The following is a 17262-nucleotide window of genomic DNA, read 5'->3' on the forward strand; positions in this document are numbered from 1 at the left end:
TATCGTGGAATTTTGGATATATCCCATGCACGTTCACCACTGGCTTCAAGAAAAATTACTGGGTTATAGAAGTGCAGAGTATTTCTTCAACTGAAGAGTATATGTATGTACTTCTGAATTCTGATGTTATAAAATAAAAGAAGAAGAAAAAATTGGATGAGTGAGAGGGTCGATGGATCTGTTGAGAAATAAATATTGAAAGAAAAGGGCTTTATCAATGGGATGAAAAATAATCTGTAGACTTCAGAAAAAGTTTCCAGCTTCGTCAGGGAGGGCAACTAAGAAAGAACACGTGTAACTATGGAAACCCCCAACCAATTGACTAGTACGCGGCTGCCACCTTGCTCTCCCCACCTACAACAGACAACCCGATAAAGCGGTGATATGATCAGAAACCGAAGTAGCAGAGCAAACAGAGCAATCAACAACAACATGGCAGTCAACTCCATGGCTAAGAATCTCATCTTCAACCTTTCAAAATCTTTTCCTCAAAGCCCTTCAGCACTGTCTCTCAGATATTCCTCTAGCAAAGTCTCAAGGGTCTGCTTCAATACCTATGCCTCCAAATACTCGGAGGTAATAAATTACTAAGCCATTAACACTAGTTTTCGTCTTGCATAATTTGATCCCTTCATGGTTCGGTGGGCTTCGTATTGACTATGTTATTGAATTTCAGGGTCGAAATGCTCCGGAAGATCATAGGGATTCAAGGGCAGACTGGGCCCACGATGACAAGAAGTGGAGGAACGAGGGGTCCGTCGACGCAAATAACAGAGGAAAAGATCCAGCGGAGGAAAGGATAGACAGGACCAAGGACTGTACCCATGAAATGAAGGAAAGGACAATGAGCGCAGCGGAGAAGGCGAAAGAGGGAACAAACAGAGCAGCCAAGACAGCAGTGAGCGCCAAGGAGAAAGCAAAACAATACGCCTACGAGACAAAGGAGAAGACGAAAGACGTGGCGGGATCTGTAGACGAGAAGACCAAAGAGGGGACGTATAAGTTGGCGGAGACGGCGGCGAGCGCGAAGGAGATGAAGGAGAAAACAGAGGATGTGGCCGAAACGGAGGCGGGTAAGGTGAAGGAGGGGACGAGCAAGGTGGCAGAGACGGCGAAGGACAAGGTGAAGGGGGAGTGGGGGGCGGCGATGGAGACGGGGAAGAAGATTAAGGAGACTGTGGTGGGGAGTACTTCATCTGATTCTGATGATGAGGTGGAGGTGGTGCGTGAGAAGGTTGTGGAAGTTTTGGATGAGAAGGGGAATGTTGTGGATGTTAGGAGGCGGATTAGCAAGCCCGAAGATGATGATGTGAAGAAATGTTGATGTGTTTTTTAGTCTGCTCAAACATGATAGAAGAAGTTCATGTGTTTGATAGTTTCATTTTGAAGTGGTGATGGGGATGTTTAGGCAGCTTGCTGCTATCTGTTTGTAGTCTTTATTGGGGTCTCCCCGCCATATAATGAAGGCAACCTTTGGATAAAATAAAAATGTAGTAAGGCTTACATCCTTCAAATTCAATTTATCGTACCTACAACCCTTTATTTTTTGTTCTTACAAATAATACTCAATTTGTATAAGTAAAAACCCATAATTAAGATTCAACTCAACAAGTTACCTAATTAAACATAAAATCTGATTTATTATACTTTTCAGATTCTAAAAATATCATCAACTAAGTTATTATTGCATTTTATATATTAATGCAGGAATCAATATGAAATTGGTTTTTAATTGGATTGTATATAATGACCGATGTTGAATTTGGAAAGATCTCCAAATGGTTGTAATGGATGTAAGAATTAATTTTAAATTTAACAATAAATTCATATTTAGGTAATCGGTTTGTTTAATAAAAATGTTTATGTTATTTTCTTTTTATGAATTATACATGACTAATAATCTACTTTATAATAGTTTATGAATAATACTATACATACTAATTATGTTGAAAAAATAATGTACCTATTACTTGTTTGTTTTATAAAAAATATAATTTACCTAGTATGAAAAGTGTATATGTTTTTAATTTATAAAAAGTGCACATAATTATCTATTCCAATATACCTACATTATACGACATCCAATATACCTACATTAATTTTAATGTACTTACGATTATGATTTAGGTATTATATACCTACCATCTGAATAATATACCTACTATGAAATATGTATAGTTAAATTACTAGCTCTTTGGCACATGCTCATGCATGTGCCAATTGGTTTTTTTTTTTTTTTTTTTTTAATTAAGAAAATATAACATGGGTAGTTATATTCCATAAAAGTATGACTTATTATATGATTTTATTTTTATTTATATATTTTTAATATAAAAAATAAATTTACCATATTATCCTCATTTAATTAATAATTTCAATTCTTAATGTTTAAATTAACCAATGGCATTTTCTGGTATTTTGAATGTTTCACCATTCTCTACCTTTTGCTTTATATATATAGATATAGATTATATGTAATTATGGTTTATATGTATTGCTATATATATATATATATATATATCAGAGAGCTTCCATTGTGGGATCCCTCAATTAAGCTTATTTGAAGGACACCCCTTGTAGAGTTCACTCCGGATTGTATTTCACTAATCCAAACCGTCTATTTTGTAGATACTCATTGAAAGATCATCTCTACAAAAAATCACTTGAATCCGATATCATTTGACCATTCAATTGAGTTATTAAAATTTTAGTACTTTCTTGAAGCACCGGGTTCATTGATTTTGTAAAACACAATTGGATGTTGAAACGGTTTCCGATTTATTTAATTTTTTGTAAGGATGATCTATGAATGAAGACCTAAAAAATAGATGGTTTGGATAATTTGAAAAAAAATTGTAGGGTATCCTAAAGGGCGTCCCTCAAATAAAATTATTTGATGGATTCCTCAATAGAAGGGGACTGTATATATATATATATATTATTTATGAACGAACATATATTATATGTATGATGAGAATGTTTTGATTTGTTGAGTCCAAGCAACACCATAACAATGGAAAGGCTAGATATTAGGGATTGTTTAGGAAAAATCGTTGGATAACAAAAATGGCAGGGTTTTGTAAAATAAGTAATAAGAAATGGGCAACTTTTATCCTTCATGGCATCCGTTTTCAAAATTGGGGATGTTTTCTATTTTGAAATGTGCTCCTTTTTTTTCTTTTTTCTTTTTTGTGTGGGGAATGTTGCAACTCTCCTTGAGTTAATATAAAATGAAAATAAAATATATATATATATATATATATCATTATAGTCATGTAGTATAACTTGTATTACGCGTACATGAATAATATGGGTATGGTTATGATTATAATATGAATGTTTACAATGAACTATGAACGACATAGTTGATATCTGATTTTTAAGGTATAATATCGGAGACAAAGATCTTAACACATAATTTGACAAGGATCTTACCACATGTCAAGAATTTGATTTGGATTATGTTGTAGGATTGCCAAATAAACAACACGGTGGAGATATTCAACACGTGGAGATATTCAACGTGGACAATGTTGTAGGATTGTCGAGTAAACGACATAGTTGATATCTCCGAGTTTTAAAGGGAATGAGATTAGGATCCTACTACATAGTAAAAAATGGATCCGAACCTCTACTCAACAAGAGAAAGAAAATAATGATTGAATAGTTTGATTTATTGCTCCACCCAGGAACTTCTTGTGTTTGAGTTCGACTATTTGAGAGGAGATGGAAACTCAAATCAATGAACTTGGGCCGAATTGATTCAATATCGATATTGTTGTGCATAATTGAGGGCCAACGAGGGGACCTTGTTGAATTTAGATTTAGACATGCAGGCCCAAAAGAATATTATATATATATACACACATACAAAAAGTTTTCATTGAGGGATCCCTCAAATAAGTTATTTGAGGAACACCTCTTGTTGGTCCCATTCCGGATTGTATTTCACTAATCCAAACCGTCTATTTTGTACATAATCATTCAAAGATCATCTCTACAAAAAATTACTTAAATCCAATATCATTTGACCACTCATTTAAGTTATAGAAATTTTAGTACTTTCTTGAAACATCGTGTTCATTAATTTTATAAGATACAATTGGATGTCGAAACGGTTTCAATTTGTCTAATTTTTTGTAAGAATGATCTATGAATGAAGACCTTAAAAATAGATGTCTTGGATCATTTGGAAAAAATTTGTACAGTACCCTGAAGGGTGTCCCTCAAATAAAATTATTTGAGAGATTCATCAATAGAAGAGATAAAAGACCCCCGAACCTTAAAAGAGTGGGCCCACTTTGACACCCATAAAGTTGAAGTGGAAGTGCAGGGAGCAGTTGTAACCCCCAACGGACGCCACGCCAGCATCATCACCATCTACAACTGGTCCATCTCTGTTTCTACTAACTCGGCTTCTTCGGTTAAGTTGGTTTGGGGCACGTGCCACTCGTCTCCTTCACTCATTCTCATCCTAATCCAATTTACACTCTCACACTTCAATCCTAGTCTCAGCAAATGGGAATCTCACCAGTCAGCATCCACTTTCATATATAGCTTCATACGAATTGCCGGAATTGCCCCTCCTTAAACATGAACAAATACTCCAATTGATAGATAATTAGCCGAATCTCTCACACATTAATAGGTAATTCATTTTCAAATAAAGCATGTTGCGTTCAATATACCTATTGCTTATATACGTTGACACACACATTCTTTAGTCAATGGCAAAAGGGAGATTCGAATATCAATGAACACATTCTTTGATTACCGACAAAAATGCTGACTAATAAGAGAAATTCGAATATTATTGAGCAGTTTTTAGCAACAACATAAGAAATATTCAAATACGAATGACAACACGTTATTTAATCAACTACAAAAAAAGATATTTGAAAATGAAAAGAGAGATTCAAATTTCAGATTCTTGAATATAAATTATCAAACTAATTAAAATTAAACATATTATGATTGTCCGTGTTTTTTCCTTAGTGTCATCGTACACACCTTCTTCAAATATTGTATGGGAGTCCTTTTATAATGTTTTCCTCGGATCGAATGTCATCATAAGTTTGACACGCGCTGGACAAAATTGGTTTGCCGAAGAATGAGAAGGAAATTTGACTAATCCAATCCAACATGTGAGTAAGTAGACAGAGAACGAAGGAGTTATAGAAAAGTCGGCATGGAAATGCTTGGAAGAACGGGGACACAATTGTCTTTCTGAGTAAATGATGTCACAGAGAAGAGAACGAAACCCACCAAACAGAAAATCAAAAAAGGAAAAAAAAAATTGTGAATTAGAAGACTCAAGGGCGAGTTATGAGTATGATTGTAGTAGGCAGACACAGATGAAAGTGGAATGAAAGAGAAAAAAAAATAAAGAGTAGTTGCTGCTGCTGAGGTCTGACAGGCACACACAGAGCCAAAAACAGACACAGGGACGACCGCCAAGCCACCCTCCTGAGCCTGCTCTGACCCGCCGCCTCTGCTCTCTCTTATTCACCTGTCCAGTTTTGAGCGTGGTCCATCCCCTACCCTCCCCTCCCAATATATCTAAATTCAATAGCTAAAGCTCTCATCCTTCTTCAGTTCTCAGAGACTTTTCTTTGTTTTATTTTGTTGGGTTTGGTTTTGCTTCTTGGGGGGCTCTGAATTGCAGCATATCTGAATGAAAAGGTAAAGGTTGAAGCTTGGTGTTCTGGGTTGTTGATACTATGATCAAACAAAAGCAATGGATTGGGATGTTTTTTATTTGTAGGTTTTTTGAGTTAATGAATTAACACCAAGTCTGGTGGTATCTCTCTAGCTCCCACAGATTATTGAGACCTCTCCTATCTGAGTTTTGTGCTCATCCGACACCCCGTTTTCGGTCCTCTGTTCAAATTACAGTAAAACAAAGAACAAACAAGAAAGCAGGTCAACAATCTAATCTCTTCACACCTTCTGACACCTTGTGTATAGAAGGAGCAAAAAAATCTTGTCGGATATTGTTCAATTCAGGGAGATATTGGGCCATCGGATTTTCATAATTTCTTTTCCCATTTGGTTTCATGCTTATTACATTCATTGTGATTGATGAAATGAGTGAATGGCCTCTGGTTTTTTGTGGTGGGTAGGTAGGTTAGTGGGAACGAGAAAGAGGCATGCCTATGCACAAGGATAACGACCGCCCTTTGTTTTGCAGTGAGAGTCTTTAGATTCTCAAGGCTCAGCGAGACACGTTGAGCCTCTTATCTCACAAAAACGCTCTAATTTAGCCTTCCCCTTATAACCTGCGTGTTCCATAAAGCTGCAAATCCCATCAAGCAAGAGCACAGCAGCAAAAGAAAGAAAAGTTTATAGGGAGATCATCATCAAACACCAGCTGGGGCTTGTTCAGAAGATGGATCAGCAAAATCCAGATCAGAGATTGAAGCCAACTTTACAGACTGAGAACCAGCAGCAACAGCACAAAACAGCAACCTCAGAAGTGTCCTCGCTGTGAGTCTCTGAACACCAAGTTTTGCTATTACAACAATTACAGCCTCTCTCAGCCGCGCTACTTCTGCAAGACTTGTAGAAGGTATTGGACCCAAGGCGGGACCCTCAGGAACGTCCCTGTCGGCGGAGGCTGCCGGAAGGGGAAGCGTCCCAAGACTAACTCATCATCATCATCATCTCCCTCTCTGCAGCCACAGGCGCAGGCACAGGCACCACAACAAGACCAGCAAACAGTGAAAAACTTGGCCACAACAAGCCCAAGTTCTAATCTTGGGGCTATAGAGAGCACTGGTAATTTGGCTTCTCACCATCAGTACTATCCTGGGGGTACTGGGTATTTGTCATCTTATGCAGCAATTCAATCTCTGAATCAGTCACAGCCCTTCAACGTTGAGGGCCATGATCAACTGGGAGGAGGTGCATCCTCAAATATGAGCCTGCTGCAGGGGTTCAATGTTTCAGCTCCTTTTGGCCAATTTTATCAAGCTGGCAACACTAAGAGCAGCATGGTGGACCAAACGGCTCTGTATCCATCTGATCAAGAGGGCTTATTGATTCAACCAACCAGGCCTTCTGCTGCTAGTGACCATGACTGGCCTCATCAGAGCTTCAACATCAACAGATCATCTGCTAATGCTTCTTCTGCAGCTTCTGAAAGCGCTTTGTGGGCCACCACCACCTCTGGTAACATGAACACCAGCACCACCACCAGCGCTGGGCCTTCTCTGAACCCAAGCCAGTGGCCTGATCTACCTGGATCATATGGCCCTACTAATTAAGACTTTTCAAGCATGCATTTCTTGCAGCAGCTCCCTCAACCTCCAGAGAGCGTACAGCATATGGCAATTAATTATCTATCTGCATATGGATGGATCTCATCTCAGCCCATGTTCAGTTCTCATTTCCTGTACTGTGCTAAATTGGTTCATTTAACTTGGTGGTTTAAGTAGGTTATGTATAATCTGTGTTTTTCATGGAGCATAGATATATATATTTAGAAAGAATTTGGTGATGTGAGTTTTCATTGTAAATGGAAGGAGGAGCGTATAGCGGTCGTAATCATATATAGCCTTTTGTTTCCATGGGTTGGGTTGATCTATGATTAGGTTGTTTGTTTTGAACTTAAATTTCATCAAAAGTTAATGAGTTAAATATGCTTTAATTGTAACTTTAATTGTTGTGTCATTGCTTTAATTGTTTGCTTATTCATCTATACTATTTAGATAGTTCAAAGTGATGGCTTTCTGAGCAATCTCAAAGTATGATGCATGGATTAGGGAAGCTTAGTTGAATGTGTAGAAAAGTTGATGAACCAAGATATATGGTTAGGTTTGTTGCATGTGGTGGGTGACTGCACTGACTGTGCTACAAATGATTTTAAATGAATCACTACTTGAGACTCAAGAGTTCCAAATTGCTTTATGATTTATTGTCATCAGGGCGCTTTGGCAGGCTTTAGCCTGCCTGCCTGCTACAGGCTCCTCTTTTTCTTGCTAGTGTCGAACAGAGATAGCAAAACAAGGTTATTTATGGCCTGCCAATCACGGTACGTCAAGTGAAAAGGTTTAACGTAAGTGTTTCTCTATATAATATTAATCATTCTTATGAATAAATATATAATCCAAAAAACTGTTGGCTGCGAATGCAGGCATAGCTGTTGTAGATGTACAACAATATCGAATGGATGGTAGAAATTAATAGAAGAGGTAAAAAACAAAAGCCTGCATGGCTGATCCCATTTGAAACAACACTTACACGTTCTATGGGCACAGTCCAGCAGTAGTGAATCTTACTATGCAAGGACCACTGGCTCTTGGCTGGCACAGTTAATTAGCACTACGTTTAATTATTTAAAGATTAATTAATGAATAAATTGCAATGGGATTCTTCTACAGTATATACAGAGATTGGTGGGAGGGCGTGAAGGTGGGTATATTGTGGTTTCCCAGTAAAGCAAATCTTTGGTCTGCCATAGAGAGATCCCTGTCGCACTACAAAAAGCAGTGTGAGACCTCTTGGGATGCAATATAAGCCGTACATATTATTACATTTGGATTTTCAGTTTTCATATGGTTGGCAGCTGATGATCTTCAATTTCTTGTGTTTAATGTTGATGCATCTTATTACGTGAAAAGTAATATCTGCAATGGTTATTTTAGTTAATTGAACAATTAATTGGTCTTAATTAACCAATAGAACCATCCATAGGTGCATATATGCATGCATTATTAAGCTTGTAATTGCTACCTTATTATATAGTGTTAGAGTGGTACCAGCAGCTAATCATGAATAATGGTGTGGTACCACTTAGTAATGAATGAATTATGTCAAAAAAAAAAGCAGCACCTACAAACAAAATAAATGGATGTAATAATATGCTCTGGAAATTGATCAATGGAATATAAATAATAAATAAAAAGATAAACAAATTGGATAAATGTTCCATTGAAATTTATTGTAACGGAGATAATACTGTTTTGCAATTCTCGACTAAAAACATAATGATACATGGAAAAGTTATCCAACTTGTCATTATATTCTTGATTAAGAATAACAAAAAGTGTTATTCCCGTTGCATGATAATTTCTCTCTAATTACACATATCGGGGAAGGAAACAAAGTTGGAGAATCCAATCCCCATCTTTGGTTGCTTGTGCCCCAAGAGAGGTCTATAAATAATGGGAAATATTGGAGTGAAATTTCAACTCAAAATGTTTCACTTCAAACTTGAAAGGGGGTTGTTGGAGGTAAATATTGGAGCTTTGAGGACAAAAGTGTATAATGAGTCTCTACATTAGTGGGGAACCTTCCCCATCTATTTACATGCCTTTCTCTTGTTGAAGTCCTTTCAAAGCTCGAAAGCTCCCCTTGGTGGTGGTGACAAATGCATGGAGGAACAATCCAGTGTCTAGCTTTAGCACCACGTCTACATTTTCATGATTTTGATGTGTGGGGCCCTTCTCGTATTTCTTATATCTCTATAATATTGAAGCAAAATGCAGAAGTGGTGGGCCCACTTGGCCGAAGAGACAAAGACTCCTATATGGAAGAAGTGGACTTTCCATCAAATTCACATCCCATCGATGTGGGACTCAAGCCTTCTCAGTGCACCATCATTTGGTCAGCTTGCAGGTCTTTCGGTTCCTTGGACAGTTTTGTGGACTTGGGCACTTGACCAGATGATGTGTTTGAGACATTAAAGTGTGTCAATATACCCCAAATAGTATGTGAAAATAAATCATAAAAAGTTCATTTGTAACTAGGTTCTCAATCAAAACGGTTAGTGCAATGACTTTATAGCTTAAGTAATTAAAAGCGAAAGTTTTTTTTGGTTAAAATTTAAATTTATTTAATTAAAAATAGTTATTTATGCATTTGAGATTATGCGTTCGAATCAATGTTGTATCTCTATTTCAAAAGATAAGAGAAATAATAGTTTTGTTGTTGTTGTTGTCGTCTTAGTGGGAGTGAAAGATCGAAGGACATCCGAGATCATGTATAAGATGGGGTTGACTAGAAAGAAAGGAAGTTGCAAATTTCTTTTGTCTTGGCAACAATGGCACTAAAGGGGTTGCTTTGGAGCAAAGGCTTGACGTCATAATCAAAATTGTAAAGAGCGTCCACACCACACATCTTCTTTTCTTGTTGTTGTCTTGTTGTTTTGGATTGAAGATAGCGTGGAGAAGGGGTATTTGAACCACTGCTCTACTGTGCTAGATATATATATTCTGCACATTTGAACATTATTATTGTGCAGACATGTATTTTGTATTCATCTCTCTTTTCATGCATATTTATAATAGCATCCGCAGAATAATAAGTTACGAAAATACAAATAAGAGAATATATATAAGTTGTGCTTGAGAAGGAGTTTGCCAAAATCAGTCATCACCAATCTAATTATTAATCTCTCCACATGCAACTGCTCATGTCTGCACCTATGTTTCCTCGCATTGGTCGACTTGTTGTCTTCTTGTTGGCTCTTTCAGTTGGCTGTCGTAAGAGTCTTGTGAAAGAACGTTTAAAGAAAACATAATGTATTTGGTAGGGGAATTAGGAATGTACTTAAATTAGATTTATAAGATTTTCAACTTCTTGTGTTTCTCTCTCTCTCTCTCTCTCTCTCTCTATATATATATATATATATGATAATATTATTTAAAAACTAATGTACATATGATCTCCTACTCGATCGTTAACAAATGCTGGCCTTGTTAATGTTAATAAAGTGGGAAGAGTACTCGTTTCAATCTTGTATGATTATGATGTTTGATCGTGAAGGTTGAAAAACAATGATGTTGAAGCTGAACTATTCAAAGGTCAACACACACAGAGACACGAGATTTATATAAATGAAAACAATTAAGCTATAATGAGGCAGCAGCAGGAGAGGGCCCCTGCATTCCAAAACAATTGGATTTGTTGGGCATAGGCACCACCACTGGACATCTGGACATGAACACTCACCCACTGGGCTAGTTGGTCATTGGGGGCCCTTACCTAAGTGAACACTAGAAAACACGACATATACATACAACTCAGTCTGGCACTGCATCATTAATATCTGAATATATTTCTGTTTGGACCAGAAATGGAAATAGGGCCATTAAGGACTGTTGAAGGCTTTAATAAAGCGTTGGGTCAAATGCGATTTGAGCTTTGGAAACCTACTGAAATAAAAGCACCATGCTGAAACTTATTCTCAATGTCAACGCAAGGATCAAAGCACTCGAGTTTACCAGCTCACCCACAAAAGGAGGACAAACAACATACTCATCTTCATCAAGCAAGTTGGAAAAACACATGACACAACTTTTCTTTCAGAAAAATGCTTCAAACTCGACCAATAATTGATCTCATTGAACTCAAATAGATTTCTCTTGTATAAAGATTCCCAATTAACAACTCCTGAGATATCTTTTAATTTATTTGCTCTGCCAATACTTGGTATGATTCCTAGTTGCTAGGCTAAGTATCTTTAAGTTCATTAGTTTATATTTAAATCCTTATGTACCGGGCTGAATAGAGAAATCTTTAGTTTCAAGTTGCATTTTCACTTATTTTAACTTTATAAATCGTTTGTTTATCATCACATATTTTACAAAACCCAAAATGGGCAGAATAACAGTATTTTTCTTATCAGAAAAGCTTGCCCGATTTGGGGTAAGCTTGCTTGATTTGGGATTTCTTGCCGATTTACATCTTATTGTAATCAATCTTTCTATATCAGCGCACAAAATAGAATATTGAAATCAAGGCATTAAAAAGAACCAATCTGAACCAACTTGGCGCACAATGTGGCTTGATTAGCAGTTAAAAGATTGAGCTTGAATCCTAAGCATTTCAAACTGCAAAACAGTTAAACATCTTTCTATTGGGCTTAACTAAGCTCCAATAGTGGCACGCCTATTCATCAGGATACTAAAAGATCACTCTAAGATCCCTTGCCTAGACCTAAGAGCAGTTCCATCGCAGCCCACCAACTTGGGCAAGCGGGGCCTAGGCCCAAGAAGAAATTTCTAACGATACAAAACAACCCAGGCAAGGCGTGGGCTCCGCAAGCTTTGGCAGGCTCCAAGGCAAGAGCATCCTGAATTGTTGCTTTAGGGCTATGACGTCATTAATGACCTCAACAATGAAAAAATTTAAAAATAAAATAAAATAAAATCTAAAAAAAACCAAAATTTTCTTCTTTTTATTTTATTTTATTATTTTTATAAATAACTTGCCATATTTTTCACTTCTCACACCAAAATTCTATATCTCATGTTGCCATGACAATTGGTGGAAAACCAACAAAAAAATTGCTAGGGCAAGCACTATTCATGTGAATGGTACCGACCCTTGCCTTCCTTTGCTTTTCATCACGGCAAATGAGTGGAAATGCTCTAAGTAAGTTATTACCTCAGCTTCATCTAACACACAAGGGCTACACTGTAAAGATACAATGCACCTGCCCATTCTAGGGACAACAATTTCAATCAAAACTATTGGTGGGATGAAGTCATATATATCCGAATATGTATGGCTTTTGTGTGGACACACACACACATATGGATTTGATTAGCAATATATAATATGGTCGTCTTTGATTTTGATTCTTGATATATTGGTTACGTCATCAATATCAATGCATGCCCTCATCACGGAATTTCAATCCAGAAAACATAACACCTCGCCATGTTGCCATCAGTCGGCTGCTTTTTTCAAATACATGGAGGCTCATAATTAACGAGCCTTCTTCGTAGTACCATTCTTGGAGCCAAGCCTTGATCGGGACCAGTAAAGCACTTACTTGCCTGAGCCAATATTGGGACCAGGACCAGAAGCACTTCCCACCACAGAAACCCACACTTTTTACCTCTTCCATACAATCCTATCTTATACAAGTTCAAAATCACAACTGCATTATGCCTCATTTTAATTACTTCTATCAACTTGCTTAGACTAAACCCACGTACAAAGCTTGCAATAAGGACCCAAAAACACGCGTATAATTCAGGCAGAAATTTCATCCTAATTATAAGCACATTATTTATCTATCTACTCAAATCTCTAACATATCTCTTTAGGGTTTGTGTAACGAGAAAGAACAATTGGCAACATAAAGTTTAGAGTTCTTTGCCTACACAAAATCTAATTAATAAGGCCCTCCTCCCTCTTTTTTCATGATTTTGGTCTCATAGGATTTTTGAAGTCTAAAAGGGTAGAAAAACTTACATGAAACGGGTATAGCATTATTTTGTCATTTCTGACCAATCACTCTATATCAAATAAAAAAATTATCGCTCGTGTCATAATCTATACCATCCCTCTTGTACACAAGTGTTTCTCCTAAAGGGAAGAAAGAGAGCAATTAATGCCGAGAGAAGAGATCATGAATTGGCAGCTTTTTGAAGGAGTGCACTACCAGTTGTCTACCACTCACGAAGGGTACGTAATATATCATATCATAGTGAATAATCATATTACCGTGATAGACATAAAACTGCATCTAATTATTAGCTTATCAAAATTTTCAACCTAAGTCTTTTCGTACCAACATTCAACCTCAGCCAATCCTTTTAAATCTGCATACACAAAGTCAAGAACTCTCTCTCTCTCTCTCTCTCTCTCTCTCATATAGATATACTTTTTTTTGTTACTACTCTAATGTACTGGAGATCGAAACCGAGCATAAAAAGATGAGTACATTGTCTTGTTTTGACCAGCAGCTCTAACTCATATGAGGTAATTTCATAGACATACTAGTTAGCTAAATAGAATGAGGCAGCATATACCCTGTGTCGAATTCAATATACATTTATTCACCTTATCTTAGTTATTGCCATGTGAAATATTCATCATGTACGTGCACAAAGAATCTCCACCACTCCATGATCCATATGCGTCTACTAGCTATAGTACTATATATACGGGGAGAATAAAGAGTTCCACTAGAGCCAGCATACTATAGTCCAAGGAACGTACCTTCAAAATCAATATATATCTGTCTCCATAGAATAATTCCCATGAATGAAATCCAACATACTTTTCTTGAGGTTCACATTAATCTCATGCTAGGCTATAAAATGCGAGCTACAATACATATCATGCAATAGTACAGTACTATTGACAGATCTTTAATTGTTTTGGTTTGAAAATATCAGCATTTATTCTTTCTCATAATCCAAAATTCAAAACCAGTAACATCAACTACAATGAAATAGCAGAAACTAATCAAGTCGAAGAGAAAAGACATATAATTTAAACAAAACCAACATATATATATATAGATATATATAAATATAAATTAATTACGTACCCACATTGCAATAACAATTGTCTCCCATCTCTTCTCTTGTATACCATTATACCCAATTAACCACATTTCCCCACTCCCTCTAAACACACCCATCCCATCCCCAAGAACAAAGTAAGAAATTAAAAATAAATTATTAGTACCTTCCTCTCCTTCCTGATCATATAGGTCATCACCATTGACATTAACACAAGTAAACCCACCACCCCAACCTAGCTAATAACAAATACATACGAGAATTAGGAAACAGTGTCATGCATATTATATATACATATACAAAACAAACACACCAACTTACTGCACTAGAAGAAGCTCTCTAGTCATGATCTTGATGACATATAGTTGATATTCGAGGCAGTGAGACGAAGAAGATCCGAGGTTCCTCTCAGCGCAATTTTGGTGGGGGACTCTCAACCTTGATTAATAAAACTGATCAAGAGGCTGATTAATTCTCTAATTGCTGCTGACATGAACACTCCGATCCCAGCTCCTGCCGTCCTCGCTTCAATAATATTATGAAGCTATACCCTTGACTTCTTTTTTTGTTTCTTTTTCTTCAACTTTTTTGAAACCCACACCCAGTAATAAAAACCAATTACCAACCAACTAAGAAAACCTAAAGCTAAGAAAGAACCAAAATCACTTGAGATAATGATGAAATTGAAAAATGATGATGTTCATGAATTTGGCTTTTGCTAGATCAGAGAAGAGACTGAGGACCCAAGATTTGATGGATCATGCCAATTAGCACCAAGAGTCGTTGAGCTCCAGTAGAGACTGGGATCCGAGAGCCCCATTTGCTCTGTCATCTGATTCTGGCAATTCATATTACCATTCACATTATTGTTATTGCTATTATTATTCCACTCCAACCTGTTCTGCCCAGCCTGATCTTCAACTTTCACATCTTTTGCGGCACCACCAGCCTCACCGGTATTGCCGGCTGCTATATGAAGGTCTTCAAAGGGTAGTAAGGACTGGAAATACTGGTTATGACTAGGCCCTCTAGCTTGAATATCTTTAAAACTACCCCCATTGAGGAACTTAGAAGCAAGCACAGAAGCCATAGTTGGAGTGGTGGTGGTAGTAGATGGAGAAGTACTAAAAATGGAGCTATAATTGGAAGAAGGAAGTGATGAATTCGATGTGGGATTAAACCTGTTTCGATAATTATCACCAGACATGAAAGTACCTGCTGATGAAAACCCTAACCCCAACTGAGCATGATGATGATTCAACTGATGAAGATCAAACCCAGAAGCGGAACTTGGACTGTCCATAAAAGGGTTACTAGGCACCCCATAAAACAGTGGGTTGATCTGATCTATCTGGGATGGTTGTGAAGGAGGGTTTGAATTACTATTATTATTGTTAGCAGTGTTGCTTGGAACTGAAGAAGAAGAAGAAGAAGCTCCATCCATGGCTGACGACGATGATGAGCCAGGCCTCTTCACACGCTTGTTCTTTCTACACCCACCGCCGACCGGAACGTTCCTGAGAGTTCCCCCTCTGGTCCAGTAGCGCTTGCAGGCCTTGCAGAAATGCCTTGGCTGAGACAAGCTGTAGTTGTTATAGTAGCAGAACTTGGTGTTTGATGAATCGCAGCGTGGACACTTGAGGGCTTGTTGCTGTAGTTGGAGCTGCTCTTGGCCTGGTTTCTCCATTATCCGAGTAGCTGGTGATGATGTTGATGAAGACATGTTATTGTTCAAGCCCTTTTGATGGTGATCATCGATTTGAATATTATCTTGCTGCTGCATCTACAGAATTTTTTTGTGAAAGGAAAAAGGAAAGAAAGAGGGTTTAGGCGGTGGTGTTAGGGTAAAAAGAACAACACAGGAGAAATATTCTCTTCCAAGAGCTAAGCAACAAAAGTTGTGTCATGTTTTGTCTAATAATTGAAATTGTGTGTGTGTGTGTGTGTGTGAGAGAGAGAGAGAGAGAGAGAGAGAGAGAGAGGTGAACCTGTGGCCATTCGTTAGTAGTTGAAGAGATGAGTACCATCTTCTCATGATCACAGTTGCTCAACATGTTTCTGTTTGAGAAGGAATCGTTGAAACAAAGAGTAAGCAGACAAAGAGCAGGTGGCGACGTGAGTCTTTCTTGATGGGGTTGAAATAATATTATGACTATGAGAGAGAGAGAGAGAGAGAGAGAGAGAGAGAGAGAGAGAGGGAATGACCAAGTCGTGTGATTACATGAGAGAAGAAATTAATTAACGAGTTAATTACTTTGAATCTAATTTTCACGTGATGGGGTTGTGGAGGTCTAAAATCGATTTTGATAAGGCCGATTATTTTAATGGGGAAGAATATTGAGGGCATTCGAAATCCGAGAAGCGGACAGGGAGATAATGTGGCATTAGAGATGAATCTTTGGGAGGTTCAAGAAAGAGAGAGAGAGAGAGAGAGAGAGAGTAGCTACGACTAGTACACATTCCTATATGATTAACAACATAACATACATTCCTTAATTTTGCATAGAGATAGTAGCAGCAAGTAAATTAGATAAGTGTAGAGGGAATCCCTAGAGCCCAATATTCGATGCAGTCTTCACAGCAAATCCCACTTCCTCTTTTTTGTTTTCTTTTACTTTACTTATTTAATTATGGGGTCGTCACACCATGTTGATTGTTGTGTGGCTGTGGCACCTAATTAATATATATATATATATATAGTACATATGGCTGGCCCTCAGCTCCCATGTATCAACATGTTACATATCCCCATTTCCACAACAATATCTAATCATCCAAATTGAATCATGTAATTATTAATTTGACGGGACACCATATTGTGGAAAATGATTTCTCAACAACATGAAAACGAGCTTGTAAATATGCTAATGATTTTGTAAGACGCATGTTTTTGCAATTAGGTATTTGCATATATAATTAAAAGAAAATTACAAGATATATGTATGTATGAAGGAGGGAAATATTCATTTGAAATAGGGAAGGGTGAAAATTCCAAAGA

General features: G+C 37.3%; 2 protein-coding genes and 1 pseudogene across 3 annotated transcripts; 2 read left to right on the forward strand and 1 right to left on the reverse strand.

Annotated features, from left to right (window-relative positions):
• The first annotated feature begins 432 nt into the window (after nt 1–432).
• On the forward strand, nt 433–1554 carry LOC103324845 (uncharacterized). Its single transcript, XM_089048912.1, has 2 exons — nt 433–576; nt 677–1554. The coding sequence occupies exons 1-2, from the start codon at nt 433–435 to the stop codon at nt 1322–1324; spliced, it is 792 nt and encodes a 263-aa protein (XP_088905038.1). The 3' UTR covers nt 1325–1554.
• A 3565-nt stretch (nt 1555–5119) lies between these two features.
• Nucleotides 5120–7638, forward strand: LOC103324790 (dof zinc finger protein DOF3.6-like; annotated as a pseudogene). Its single transcript, XR_016125001.1, has 2 exons — nt 5120–5682; nt 5813–7638. The product of XR_016125001.1 is annotated as a dof zinc finger protein DOF3.6-like (transcript).
• A 6593-nt stretch (nt 7639–14231) lies between these two features.
• LOC103324791 (dof zinc finger protein DOF1.4) lies at nt 14232–16411 on the reverse strand. Its single transcript, XM_008226899.3, has 2 exons — nt 16253–16411; nt 14232–16047 (listed from the first exon to the last, which is right to left on the reverse strand). The coding sequence occupies exons 1-2, from the start codon at nt 16316–16318 to the stop codon at nt 14983–14985; spliced, it is 1131 nt and encodes a 376-aa protein (XP_008225121.2). The 5' UTR covers nt 16319–16411; the 3' UTR covers nt 14232–14982.
• Nucleotides 16412–17262: the final 851 nt, after the last annotated feature.

This window comes from Prunus mume, linkage group LG3 (assembly GCF_029339155.1).
Source record: "Prunus mume cultivar Tortuosa linkage group LG3, ASM2933915v1, whole genome shotgun sequence".
Classification (NCBI taxonomy): Eukaryota; Viridiplantae; Streptophyta; class Magnoliopsida; order Rosales; family Rosaceae; genus Prunus; species Prunus mume.